The sequence below is a fragment of the Trachemys scripta genome, chromosome 5 (genome assembly GCF_013100865.1).
Source record: "Trachemys scripta elegans isolate TJP31775 chromosome 5, CAS_Tse_1.0, whole genome shotgun sequence".
Lineage (NCBI taxonomy): Eukaryota > Metazoa > Chordata > Testudines > Emydidae > Trachemys > Trachemys scripta.
In genome coordinates, this window is record NC_048302.1 from 23,763,230 (window position 1) to 23,777,359 (window position 14,130).

At 40.7% G+C, this 14,130-nt stretch overlaps 1 protein-coding gene across 8 annotated transcripts in view; it reads right to left on the reverse strand.

The window, feature by feature from the left end:
* Window positions 1-14,130, reverse strand: part of PTPN13 (protein tyrosine phosphatase non-receptor type 13) — a 146,742-nt gene that overhangs the window by 61,753 nt on the left and 70,859 nt on the right. For all 8 annotated transcript variants that reach the window (XM_034771548.1, XM_034771553.1, XM_034771554.1 and 5 more), the window contains exons 7-8: window positions 9,412-9,507; window positions 6,103-6,202 (exon numbers count right to left, since the gene is read on the reverse strand). In XM_034771548.1, the coding sequence (XP_034627439.1) occupies window positions 6,103-6,202; window positions 9,412-9,507 (196 nt within the window). The remainder of the gene's footprint in view (window positions 1-6,102; window positions 6,203-9,411; window positions 9,508-14,130) is intronic.

The following is a 14,130-nucleotide window of genomic DNA, read 5'->3' on the forward strand; positions in this document are numbered from 1 at the left end:
TATGGAAAAGTGTGTGTGTGTATATGTATCTGTGTGAACACACATATATATATACACACACACACACACACACACACACACACTTTTCCATAACAGTGATTCTCATGAATACAATGCTAAGAATAGGGCAACTATGTCTACATAAAATCTGGATATTCTGTTAAATCTGCTTCACTCTGGACATTAAATGGCATAGAAAATTTTCACAACAGGAGGGATTTAAACAATCAAAAGCAAATTCAGTCATTTTTGAGTTGCAAGCATGCTAACAAATTGCTTAAGATACTAGTGTGTTTCTTTAATGGAGGCTTGGGTGAAAAATAGAGTATTTATAGAAAAAGCTATTTACTTCATCACCTAATCTGCAGCTTCTATTATATTGTTTCCCCTCTCACATCTCCACGCTTTGCTCCATCCTACAGCAGACCTAAGAGAATGTTCATGCAGGGTCAAGTAATGAGATAAGGCCTCCGTCCCACAAAGAGTTACACACATGCTTATCTTTACATACAGCGTAGTCCCCTGCTGTGAAACTATTAAAGTAGTTCCCCATTCCTGCTGTGGAACTATTCACAGTGGACAAAGTTAAGTATGTATATAAGCCTGGGTGGGATCAAGGTTCAAGGTTGGGCTTTGGCTGAGATAAGCCACATTTTGAACACGAGTATCTCTGAGAGTTAGCAAGTGGGATATGAAAATATGAGATAAGTTTCAACAGGCTATATCAGGAATTGTTTGCCCCTCAAATTGAAAAATGACTTTTTAATAATATATCTATACTGTGGTGACTAATTTTATTATTTGGAAAAAATATATACCTATATATTCATTTATTTTTGAGGTACAGCCTGTGTATAATACACTTAAGCAGATCCACCACATTTTTAATAAGGGTTTGTTTGCTTTTTACATTTAAAGCTTGGAGGTATATTGGGCAAATGCAACACCTGCACAGATGCAGCTAACTTAACTGTTAAGGTAAATGAACTACAAATAGAGGACCCTTGCTTTGCAATGATTTACATAGGGAGCTACCATGATTCAGCAGATAGGTCACCAGACTGGCATTTCCCTTCCATTAAATGGAGAGGATTCCTGCTGCTGACCAACTTTTGTAAAGAACTTCGAGATGTACAGCTCTTTGCAAGGGCCAGATATTATGATTGTGCCAAAAATCTTATTACTAGACCGGCCCATGTGAACAGCACACTTTTGATAGGCTGAAGATTCTGAACAACTTTACCAATCTTCTGACACAATCTATATATTTCTATTATCCCAAGTTTTGCAGCTATTACAAACCTGCTCTTTTATAATGGTTGTTGCAAGTATAATCAAGCAGGCTGCCCCTAAGGGTATGCTACAAGAGGAGTGAATTTTATGAACAAGATACAGAGATTTGTGTTTGTATAGAGATTATCTCTGAATAGTGTCAACCAAAACAAAGAAATATGCCATCAAATGCTAAAGGGATCACTATACCATAACTACTCATATACACTTCATAGTACCCTGAACTCACAGGACAAAAAAAGAACTAACAATTACATGCTAGATTCCAGCCAACTGGACATTTTTCATGGATGGATGAATAGGGCAGGGTTGATTTACAACCGCAAGTAGGGAACAGCATCTTGAAAAAATTAAAACCTGGCAGTCTGCTCTCCTTAGAGGTGTGTGTGTGCAGTGGGCCGGGTGTTGCGGCATTGAAATGTACTTCAGTAGCTGTAAATTTCCATAATACGAGAAAGTGAATCTGAACTCTGAGAAGTGTTTTTGTAAAAATGGCACCTTCTTACTTCACAGATCTGCTCTCTGAGCTGTACTGTAAGTGCTCTCTTCAATGTCAATAGGAAATTATGGCTACTTTTTACACTTGTAAGCACTGCAAAGTCCATACATCTATTGGAGAGTGAACTTTTTTCTATTCTGTCTCATACAATCAATAGTAATGTTAACTAAGCTTCTACTGCAGGATCAAATTCTGATCTGGGTTTTATCTGCGCAGCTCCACTGTTTTCAGTGGGGCTTCTAAGTTATAATTGAGAGCAAAGTGTGGTTTCAAAATCATTATACTTTAAGAATCCAGTTTGACTTTCAGACCTCAGATGCATTTGCTGGGCTGGCATTTAGAAAAGCCATGTCTGAACTTGGGAAGAGAGCAAGATTATGGAAATCATTAAAAACAATAAACATGCTACCCAACATTGCCCTTTTTGAGTACTTTTTCAGAGAAAATAGCACTTTAAGCAGAAGTGGAACGATGGGCCCAAACAAACTCTGGATCCAAATATCACTGAATCTAAGATCAGAACAGCTCTGAACTTTCCAGCTCAACTCATCTCTACGCAAAACAAATGATTTGCATTTTCAAAGCAATATTTTCCCCTCTAGATTTCATATAATACAAATTACTACCATTAAATTTACTAATCTTAAAAGAGATAGATAAAGGAAAGCAAGACAATAAAGTGAACTAAGAGAAAGCATGTTCTCACTTAAAGAAGGACCTTTCACTGGTCAAGTTGGCAGCACTTCAACAGTCTGAGTCACTTTCATATCACACATTCCTTACCATATCCGAAGTACCTTGTAAATAAAGCAAAAGATCTCACCCTCTCTCACTGCCTACCTACTACTGCTGCTTTATCCTGCAGTTCAGTCATAACGTCCAATCTGTGACTTCACCATCATTTCAATGATAATTCTCACAGGACTTAGCAGCAGCAGAAGTAGTCAAATAGAGGAAAATGATGGTAAAGGAAATGTAGAAAATTATAAGATTACTCTTTGTGTAGAAAATAGTTTCCTTTTTCCCATTTACTCTGGTAGGAAAGTCTCTTTTGATTTGGAGTTAGGATAAGAAAAGACACCATAGAAACATACAACACTATTTTCCAATGGGACTCCACGAAACAGGAATCTGTAGCAGACTACTATAAAACTTGCTTTAAAAGCTCATGAACTGGTCAAAAATCTCCTACATCAAGAAGAACCAGATCCCTAATACATTCTACACACCTACTGTTTGTGTACATGTCTATACATTACATACACGGGCATGCACTGTGTGTGCAAGTATATATAGTCATGCAACACAATATGTGTCTACTCAATTTCTGCAGAGTGTCTTCTACACACTAATACACACACAAATAAACAAAACATTTTGTACAGAATAATTTCACACAAAATACACATGTAAAAATGTGATAGCTGTCAAATGAAGCATTGAAAAGTTTGGAAATGTCAAAATTAAGATTGCTCATGCAACTTTAATTCTGCTCCTTTGGGCATATGTGTGAAGACACAATTTTTAATTACATGAGCACCTATTTGTCCATAGGAGCACTGCCTCATTCATGGCACTGAGTTTATGGTGCACAATGCACAAAGAACGTATTCAACTTTTATTTTCATCTCACTGTTCAATGTGTGGCTCTCTGCTTTGGTCACTCCACACCATCCTAGACATGAGGGATTCTCTGGTCCTTCTAAGGAGCCCTTCTACAGTCACTGAAATGGCTCCCATTTCCAGATGTACTTTCCCTTTCTGCATGGGATGAGGCAGGACTGCTTTGCAAACTGTACCTTAATATGTATGTGCAGGAGCGCTGCCAGCTTTTCTGCCGCCCTAGGTAGCGGAAGGTCCCGCCCTGAAATACCGCCCCCCACACAGGAGGCGGAAGGTCCCGCCGCCGAAATACCGCCATGGTCGCAGCCCCCAAAATTGTAGTGCCCTAGGCGACCGCCTAGGTCACCTAATGGGTTCACCGGCCCTGCATATGTGTTCACAGACATCTTACAGAATGAGGCAGGGATCCTACCACCAATATACCCCAAACAGTTGAGGCCAAGAGTTGTTAAAACAGTATTTTCCCACTCTCTTACTATACAAAAATATCTGAACCACTTTTGGTTATACTTTCCAGAGTGATTTGTCATCTGGCAGAGAGGAGACGTGAGAAATTTAAGCCTGAAAGGTGAAAGTTTGTGAAAGCTTTAAGCAAGTGAAAAAAATGGCACTTTAGAATGGAAACTCTTATATAACCTTTAATATATAGCAGATGTTGCAACATACTCTAGCTAGAAGATACATGAAGTAGGACCTGCTTTTTCAATTATACCAGTAACATGCCATTTTAATGAGAAAGCTGACAGGAAAAATAGTTCTATACAGTGTTGTTGTAGCCATGTTGGTCCTTGGATATTACAGAGACAAGGTAGGTGAGGTAATATCTTTTACTGGACCAAGTTCTGTAAAACCCTCTCTGAGCGCACACCCCTAGTTGTCACTTACTATCCCACACTGGAACCCATAGGGAGTATAATCAAACAACTACAACCCACATTTGATGAGGACCCATCCTGAAAGAAATCTTTCCTGAGCCCTCTCTTCTGGCCTTCAAACAACCCATCAACTGTTTCAAGCTCATCGTCAGAAGCAACCACTCCTCTGACCAGGACACATTAACTCAAAGTGACACCAGACCCTACCAGAAAAACAGATGCAAAACCTGCAGACATATCTCCACAGCTACAATGATCAGCACTCCTCACAACATGCCTTTCAAGATGTCTGTCACAACATATGGGGTACCTCATCCAGTGCACGAAATGCCCCAACAACAACTATGTGGGTGCAACCAGTCACTATGCTCTCGAATAAACTCACACAGGAAAATGATAAAAGACAAAAATGCCCTATCACCTGTGGGTGAACACTTTTCACAAAGAGATCACTCTATGGCCATGTCTACATTTCACTTTCATCATTAAAATTTTCATCGCTCATGGGTGTGGAAAAGACACCTCCCCAAATGACAAAAGTTGTAACAATGAAAAGTGCCGGTGTGGACAGAGCTTCGGCGGCGGGAGACACTCTCACAGTGATGAAGCTGCTGCCCCTTCTTGCGGGTAGTTTTATTTTGTCGCTGGGAGAGCTCTCTCCCAGTGACAAAGGAGTGTCTACACTGCACACCTTACTACGGTGCACCTGCAGTGGCACTGCCACACTGTTGTAAAGTGCGCGGTGTAGGCATAGCTTAGAGCTGACTTATCAGTCCTTATCTTCAAAGGAAACCTGCACAACACTTTCACAAGATGAGCCTGGGAGCTTAAATTCATAACTTTGCTCAACTCTAAAAATCATGGACTGAATAGACACTGGATTTATGTCTTATTACAACAATCTATTACCTAAAAACAGCCCCCCTCAAAAGCTCCTTTCCCCTCCCCACCTTTCCTCCCTATGACTGAAGAGGTGTTAAGAGGCCTCTTCGCCTTGAATGGTCTTTGGAAATACATGTTAACTACTTATGCTAAACGATCTGTTCCAGCTTGTGTTTAGCTGTGACACTCTGAGTGCCTTTCCCAGACCTGAAGGAGAGCTTTGTCTAGCTCAGAAGCTTGTTTCTCTCACCAACAGAAGTTGGTCCAATAAAAATATTACCTCATCCACCTTGTCTTAGGAAGAAACAGTGTCCACTCTACAGTATGATACATTCTGGTGACTGTACACCATGGATAAAATGGCCCTACCAGTCAGTGTAAAATTATGTTTGGTGTTACCTGTACAGACAATGAACAATAGCTTATAGTCATCTGTCTGCTGTCTGCAGTAACTATCCTGCTGCATGGCTCTTTGACTCATTCAGCAGTCACATTATAATAAGGGTATGATCCAAAAATGAACAATTTTGCTACAGTCCTTCAGTGTGTCGACATTTTCAATAATGCTTTTTTTAAAAGGCATGCTTGAAGTAAAAAATGATTACCATACCTCCTATCCGAAGATATTACCTGAGCCTCTGATAATTAAGACAATAATTTAGGGCCCAACCCAACTTCCATTTATCAGACTCTTACTTGCCATGATTACATTTCTTCCCGGATGTGTCATGAGACTTCTATTGGAAGAAATACCCACTGCTGAAATGCTGCCACCTCTAGAGCAGAATAGGGCACATGATTTACTACTACTTGCAACACGAAACAGAAGTTTAGGACAGATAGTGAAATAAATGATTTGATTTCAACTAAAGAATAATTACTGTGAGAAAGAGCCAGAACTGTAAAATATGATGATTTCACGCAGTTTACCTTGACCTTAGAGGATGAACTTGACTTGATGGAGAGATATCATCAGCTCCTGGTAAAGCAGCACCGGAGTCATCTCTCTTTAAACCCTCATTTCTTCTCACTTGCACATAAAAAGGAAACACAGATAAATTAATACCTGAATGGGCTAGAAACCATGTAAAAGAATCCTATCTAAAATTCAAGGATTTATCAGGCACATGAGATTACTTAGAAAGGATCAGTTTCATATGCACTTCACAATGGCATTACAGTATTAGAGAAACTGGCATTAGGAAGTCAATTTCAGTTTTCAAAGAGATCCTATTGTTTTCCCTCTGATGAGAGCTGCTGCATAATCCTTTGAAGAAACAGGTTTGCAAGGGGTTTAAAATACAGAATTGTTAATATACTTCTCTAACTTCAAATGTTTCATTGTCATCTGAATATGAAGAGGCAAAACTGATATGTAGAAAATTATCATGTGCCTGGAATAGTTTCACAGCAGCTGGTAAAGATTATCTGACTCAGAACAAGGGAGTTAAAAATCACTATCTTGTGGAGCTTCCACTTTTTATTTTTGCCTGGATTCTTCTCCCTCTCCATGGTTTATGAAATACTGGATTCTCCTTTTTGACAACAGAAGTCCTATTTATTAATGTGGTCTCCATGAGAGAGTCAATATTTACTTATACACCTCTCCCTCGATATAACACTGTCCTCGGGAGCCAAAAAATCTTACTGCGTTATAGGTGAAACTGTGTTATATCGAACTCGGTTTGATCCGCCAGATTGCGCAGCCCCGCCGCCCCAGAGCGCTGCTTTACCACGTTATATCCGAATTCGTGTTATATCGGGGTAGAGGTGTAGTAACATCAGAAATACTGCAGTTAGGGCACAATTCTGCAAGATGCAGAGACCTCTACTTTTAACTCCAACTGTCTTCAACAAGAGGGGATGGCCCTCAGCACTTTGTGGGAGGTACTCGGCAGCTTGCAGAATACATTTCCTAAGTATATGAAAACAGCAGCAGCATTCTCAGATATGCGTCATTGATTACTGCTGTGCCATCTAAGTGGTTCCCAAACTTTATTGGTTTACATACCCCCTTCTTAAAAAACTGATGTTTAAAGTACCACATCCAAATTTCTCCTTTTTTTGTGTCCATTTGTTTTAGGCCTTAATAGACTTAAGTACTTCCAGACTCTACAGTAAAATAAAGGCCCAAGAAATCCTAAAGTGTTTGATTATAACTAGGGCTGGCCAGAAAACAAGAATTCCATTTTGTGAAAAATTCTGAGGTTTCCACATGTTTTTGTTCTGATGTGGAGCAAAACCAAGACCTTTTGAAACAGAAAGAGAGACCACTCCAGAACAGCTAGTAGCTTGGTGCTTAGCACTTGTACCTGTGACATAGTAGACCCAGGTGAGTACCCTAACCACAGAGGCATTTCTCTGTATTTCTCTCTCTGCTTTTGACTAAAAATTCCATCCCAGGCCTGAGAAACCTTCCCTACAAAAAATTAATCAAAAGTAATACGTTTCTGCAGAAAGTTTGGGTTCCGATGAATCAGCATTTCCCAACAAAAAAGTTGCAAAAAAGTTCCCGACCAGCTCTAATTATAACATCCTTTTTATACATCTCAGGTTTTTAGACAGGGCATGAAAAAGAAACACAATGAAGCAGCCATTATTATGTACGATTTGTTAACTCAAATTACAAGAAACGTTTATGATGTCCTGTCATATTTTGGTGTGTGCCACTGAACTATGTCAATGGCTTGAGTCTGTAACTTGTCTAATTTAAATGGAAAGTTCCTGTTAATTCTCATCTGGATTATGGCTGAACAGGAGCTAGAGTTCACATTGCTTGCCTTTACAAAATTTAAATAAATACAAAACAGAGTAGTTATCGGGGGGGGGGAGAGGAAGGAAAGAGGCATTAACGAGAAGGGAGTCTGTGGGTAAAAGGGCAAGGGGCTCTGGTATGGTGCGTGCAGAGGGGAGAGGGCTCTGGTACGTGTGTGTACACAAAAAGGGAAGGTGGCTCAGAGGGGAAGATCATGTGTGTGCGTGCGTACAGGTTGCGTGTTGTGTAAAAAGGGAAGGAACTCAGGGGGAAAGGGCATGTGTGTGTGTGTGGTGTGTGTAAAAAAGGGAAGAGAGCTCAGGGGGGAAGGGTGTGTGTGTGTGTGTGTGTGTGTGTGTGTGTGTGTGTGTGTGTAAAAAGGGAAGGGAGCTTGGGGGGGGGGGAAGGGTAGGGAGGCAGGGGAGTGATGGCTGGAAGTGGGGGCTTCTGCTCCAGGAGGCCTCTTGCTCCTCAGCAGCTCTGCCCCCTCCTACCAATCAATGCACCTACATGCTGGGCAAATTTCATAGGGGCTCACCCGGCTGTGAGAAATCTCAAATTGCAGCCAGCTGGCTGCTCTGCTGCTGAAGAGCCAGGCAGCTCTCTGTAGTCCTGAAGCCAGGCTTTCATCCTCAGGCCCCAATCAATCACCCTCATCCCCACCTTCCCTGTGGGGACAAGAGGAAATTCCCCATGTGCCTCCAACTCCCAGCCCTGCAGGGGCCAGACTGCAACTTCTGAAGGGCAGGAAGTGCAGGTAGCTGCCTGGGTAGGGGCCCTTTCCTCTCAGGGCTGATGTTGCAGGCTTTGTAGCCACTCTGAACTCGCCCTGTGTATGAGCATCTTTTTGGACAAGAGGAGCTCTGGTGGCACAATACGGAACTTCATGAATTTGCCTCAGTAGCTTGAGCTGTGTGACTCAGGGCAATCTGGAGGCTAGGCCAATTAGAAAGCCAGCCAGCTGTGCACCAGATGAGAAGGCAGCACCCATCTGCACAGCCACACTGCACAACACACTACTAAAGAAAATTACTTTGTTGGCATGGTCAGCGAGTGCTACTCATCATTACAGCTGAAAGCAGGCGTTTTTTGTAGTGGGTATTACAAAGAACAACAAAGGTATTTACTTCAGGACAATTGGAAGAGAGAAAAAATAAATGTGCGAAACCTTGAGAGAGTAAATCACTTGCTGTAATTGCATAAACAAAGCCGGAACAAAAAGTCAAATTGGTAAGGGACGAATTAGCAGTAAAATATTAGCGGTTTGAATTAAAAAACTTTGTGCGGCGCTGGCTATATTATATACTTCCCTGTCACAACGTTTTTCAATTCAAACCGCTAATATTTTACTGCTACTTAGTCATTTACCAGTTTGACTTTTTGTTTTCTGCGTACTCATTGGATTTTGTTTTAAATCTTCCATGTGTGTGCATTTGTTTACTTTCTTTTGAGTTGGTCTTTATTTTATTTGTCACAGTTCTTACCTTGCCTGAAATCTGGCTCAGAAGAAGTAATCGATGGACTTTCACTGGAGGTACTATAGACATCACTGTAGTAAGATTTGTACCTTCTCAAAGGTTCTAAAAGTTGAAAGCAAAGTGTTAGGAAAGCAAAGGAGCAAAAATTCTTAGGCAAAATCAAATGTGAATAAGTATTTAAACGACCCCCTCAGGACATCTAAACATTTCTGTGGCCACAGTTTTAAAACCTAAGAACAGTCACCGAATATTGTGCTGCCCCATCCTGCCTGAATATGCTCCTTGATCCTGCACACTATTCAGTCCCCCTTCCCTCCTTCTAATCTCTCAGCAGATCCCCTCTTTCCAAACTCTCTTCTACAATGACTCTCACATTGAACTTATCATTGTTAGTTCAATTAAAACCAAAGCTAGACAGTATTGAGTACAATGGGGCCTTTCTGGGGGGAAGGGGACTCTTAGACATTTCCATAATAAAAATAAAATAATATGTATTAAAATATTATTGTGGCAGAGTGGGATATGATGGTATGTACTGTATTTTATATGACGTGTGGAAATACTGGCACTGAGGTTTCCCTAGTCTGGTCGTGTACTGCATCCCAGACAGCTGCTCTGTGCCTGAGACAGGATTTTTTTTTTTACATCATGTTGAAGGACCATCATGGAGCAATCTGGGGTTATCTCTTTGAATGAGCCAACTACTGGCCCACCCCCATGACATAATGGTCCTTCAACATGAAAGCCCACCAGGGACAGGAAGGAAAAGCATGACTGGTGGATCAGGAGCGTCTCAGTTTGAGCACATGGCACAGAAAAGGGTGGTATTTCACAGCAGGGTCTGCTCTGTGCAGGGGGCCGACCACCATGACACACAGGAGAGAGGGCAGGAGGGATGCTGCCCGGCCTGAAACACAGAAAAACTTCAGACTCATAAACAAGGTGAGCTCAGACTAGAAGAGGGTGTGTCTCAGGACTTTGTCAGTTTCAATTATCTGTAACTCTGCAGTACTTTAAGAGTAAAGTCAGTGAAATTAAGAAATTCTCTCACTAAGCCTGTGTTCTTTGCTTTCCCGCTACACACCTTGTCTCTGAAGAGGTTAAATGAGTAAGTCCAGAGTGCCCACTGCCCAAGCAGGATGGAGGGAGCATATGGAAGCAACTGGTGGGGCTCAGGAGGTCTCAGGGCTTGTCTATACCACAAATGCTACAGCGGCACAGCTGTCGCGATGTAGCTATGCCAGTGTAATGCTGTCGTGTAGACACTTGTGACAGCAATGGAAGGGTTTTTTCCATTGTTGCAGTTAATCCACCCCTTCAAAAGGCAGTAGGTAGGTTGATGGAAGAATTCTTCTGGCGACCTAGTACTGACTACACCGGCACTTAGGTTGGCTCACTTACATCTCTCAGGGTGTGAATTTTTCACACCCCTGAGCAATGTAGTGAGGTTGACCTAAGTTTTAGCTATAGACCAGGCCTCAGACGCAGCTGACTGCATTTCTAAGACAGTGGCATCCCATGGCCAAAGGAAGGGCTTTAGAGACCCAGATCTAGAAAGAGTTGGGTCCAGGCGCAACGGACTGTTGACCACCTGGTGGGTAACTGGGCCAGTTTGTAACAATTATATTAATTTACTGTGTGTCAATTATTAAAAATAATAACAAATACATAATATAATAATAAAAAATAAAAGAGCCCACCAGGCATATTCTTGCAATACAGTCTTCATCCTATTTTATGTAAATCTACCTCCCTTATGTTCCACCCTCAAGCTTGATGTCATCTCTTTCTGCATCACGTCACGTAATATCTAACCAACTCTAAAATCCTCAGTGCAAGAGCCATACCCTAATTTTCCTCTGTAAAGTGCAATGAACACTTACAGTGCTATTTTAGAAGCAATGTGAACAGCAACACAAACACTGAGCCTTCTGAATTCAGACTACTAAGGTTTTTATTAATACGAATACAAAATAATATTTAAATGAAGTGAATTTGTGTGTAGAACCACAATTTTGTAAAGCAGCACAGACTTACATCCTTTCATTTTATTCAGTGCCAAACATAGTGGTACTGTACCAAAAGTAATAAAGCTGGCAGATGTTAGTTATCTCATGGGGATAGTTCAGGATGTGTGTTTGATTTTTACTTTAGGCTTTAGAATTTGTTAATTTCCATTAAACATAGAATTTTAATAAATCCCTCAGATTAGGAGCAGCTCATTATTTTATTTAATAAGCAATATAACATTAATGTTACATCTATATAGTATTATTTTCCCTGCAATGTAGTAATCTCATGCTATTTCTTGTTTTCCTTCAACAGTGTTCAGAATAAGATTACTTTCTTTAGCATAAACCATGACTCATCTAAACTTACATCTCTCATCTTTGTCTCACTCTCACATTGAAGTGTGCTCCAGCAAAGCTCAAATAGTTTCTCTGATTGAAAGTTAAATAAATAAAATCTTCCTAGTTCAATTGGCTTGGCATAAGGGATGTGGGGAGGGTGATATGAAGAACTAAGAAGAGTATTCAATTAATACTGGTTCAGACTGATTTAAACGTATACATCAGGCTTAAAGAAAAGATTCTACTTCCTTAGCCCAAATGTCAAAAATTTACTTTTTCCTCAAAAAAGTTAACTACCCTCAATTTAATACGAACTACTTAAAGAGAGACAGTGCACAAGTCTTTTTAGTCTTTTTTCAAAAGGACAGAGCAACTCAGTTTATCCCAGCTGGTTGCCTGAATATAAAAAAATAATGAGTTTAACAAGAGTTCTGTATATTACAATCAGTAACATTTAGCTATTTCACACACAGTAATCAATTATAGCAACACTCGTAGCTCATGTTAAGCAACGGATACGAAGACAGAAAATTACAGAGTTTTCTGCCTCAATAGTTTGCAAGGAGTGGATCTAGTGTTTCCGATACAGTAACTGTTATACATAGTTCTGCAGCATTGTAAGATTCAAAGGGACACTGGGTCAGGTAGTGTTGACCCAATAAAAAAAAAGAACAAGTTAAAAATCACTTAGAAAAGTTAGATGCCTGCAAGTCACCCGGGCCTGATGAAATGCATCCTAGAATACTCAAGGAGCTAATAGAGGAGGTATCTGAGCCTCTAGCTATTATCTTTGGAAAGTCATGGGAGACGGGAGAGATTCCAGAAGACTGGAAAAGGGCAAATATAGTGCCCATCTATAAAAAGGGAAATAAAAACAACCCAGGTAACTACAGACCAGTTAGTTTAACTTCTGTGCCAGGGAAGATAATGGAGCAAGTAATTAAGGAAATCATCTGCAAACACTTGGAAGGTGGTAAGGTGATAGGGAACAGCCAGCATGGATTTGTGAAGAACAAATCATGTCAAACCAATCTGATAGCTTTCTTTGATAGGATAACGAGCCTTGTGGATAGGGGTGAAGCGGTGGATGTGGTATACCTAGACTTTAGTAAGGCATTTGATACGGTCTCGCATGATATTCTTATCGATAAACTAGGCAAATACAAATTAGATGGGGCTACTATAAGGTGGGTGCATAACTGGCTGGATAACCATACTCAGAGAGTTGTTATTAATGGTTCCCAATCCTGCTGGAAAGGCGTAACGAGTGGGGTTCCGCAGGGGTCTGTTTTGGGACCGGCTCTGTTCAATATCTTCATCAACGACTTAGATATTGGCATAGAAAGTACGCTTATTAAGTTTGCGGATGATACCAAACTGGGAGGGATTGCAACTACTTTGGAGGACAGGGTCATAATTCAAAATGATCTGGACAAATTGGAGAAATGGTCTGAGTTAAACAGGATGAAGTTTAACAAAGACAAATGCAAAGTGCTCCACTTAGGAAGGAAAAATCAATTTCACACATACAGAATGGGAAAAGACTGTCTAGGAAGGAGTACGGCAGAAAGGGATCTAGGGGTTATAGTGGACCACAAGCTAAATATGAGTCAACAGTGTGATGCTGTTGCAAAAAAAGCAAACATGATTCTGGGATGCATTAACAGGTGTGTTGTGAGCAAGACACGAGAAGTCATTCTTCCGCTCTACTCTGCTCTGGTTAGGCCTCAGCTGGAGTATTGTGTCCAGTTCTGGGCGCCGCATTTTAAAAAAGATGTGGAGAAATTGGAAAGGGTCCAAAGAAGAGCAACAAGAATGATTAAAGGTCTTGAGAACATGACCTATGAAGGAAGGCTGAAAGAATTGGGTTTGTTTAGTTTGGAAAAGAGAAGACTGAGAGGGGACATGATAGCAGTTTTCAGGTATCTAAAAGGGTGTCATAAGGAGGAGGGAGAGAACTTGTTCACCTTAGCCTCTAAGGATAGAACCAGAAACAATGGGTTTAAACTGCAGCAAGGGAGGTCTAGGTTGGACATTAGGAAAAAGTTCCTAACTGTCAGGGTGGTTAAACACTGGAACAAATTGCCTAGGGAGGTTGTGGAATCTCCGTCTCTGGAGATATTTAAGAGTAGGTTAGATAAATGTCTATCAGGGATGGTCTAGACAGTATTCGGTCCTGCCATGCGGGCAGGGGACTGGACTCGATGACCTCTCGAGGTCCCTTCCAGTCCTATAATCTATAATCTATGAATCTATGAATATGTTGACTGTGTTTTAAAAACAAACTTCACTAAATGCTAACATACCAATATACCTGTTGGGAAGGCTTTCCTGCAATTGAGAACAACAACTACAATAATAATAAATCTGTGAA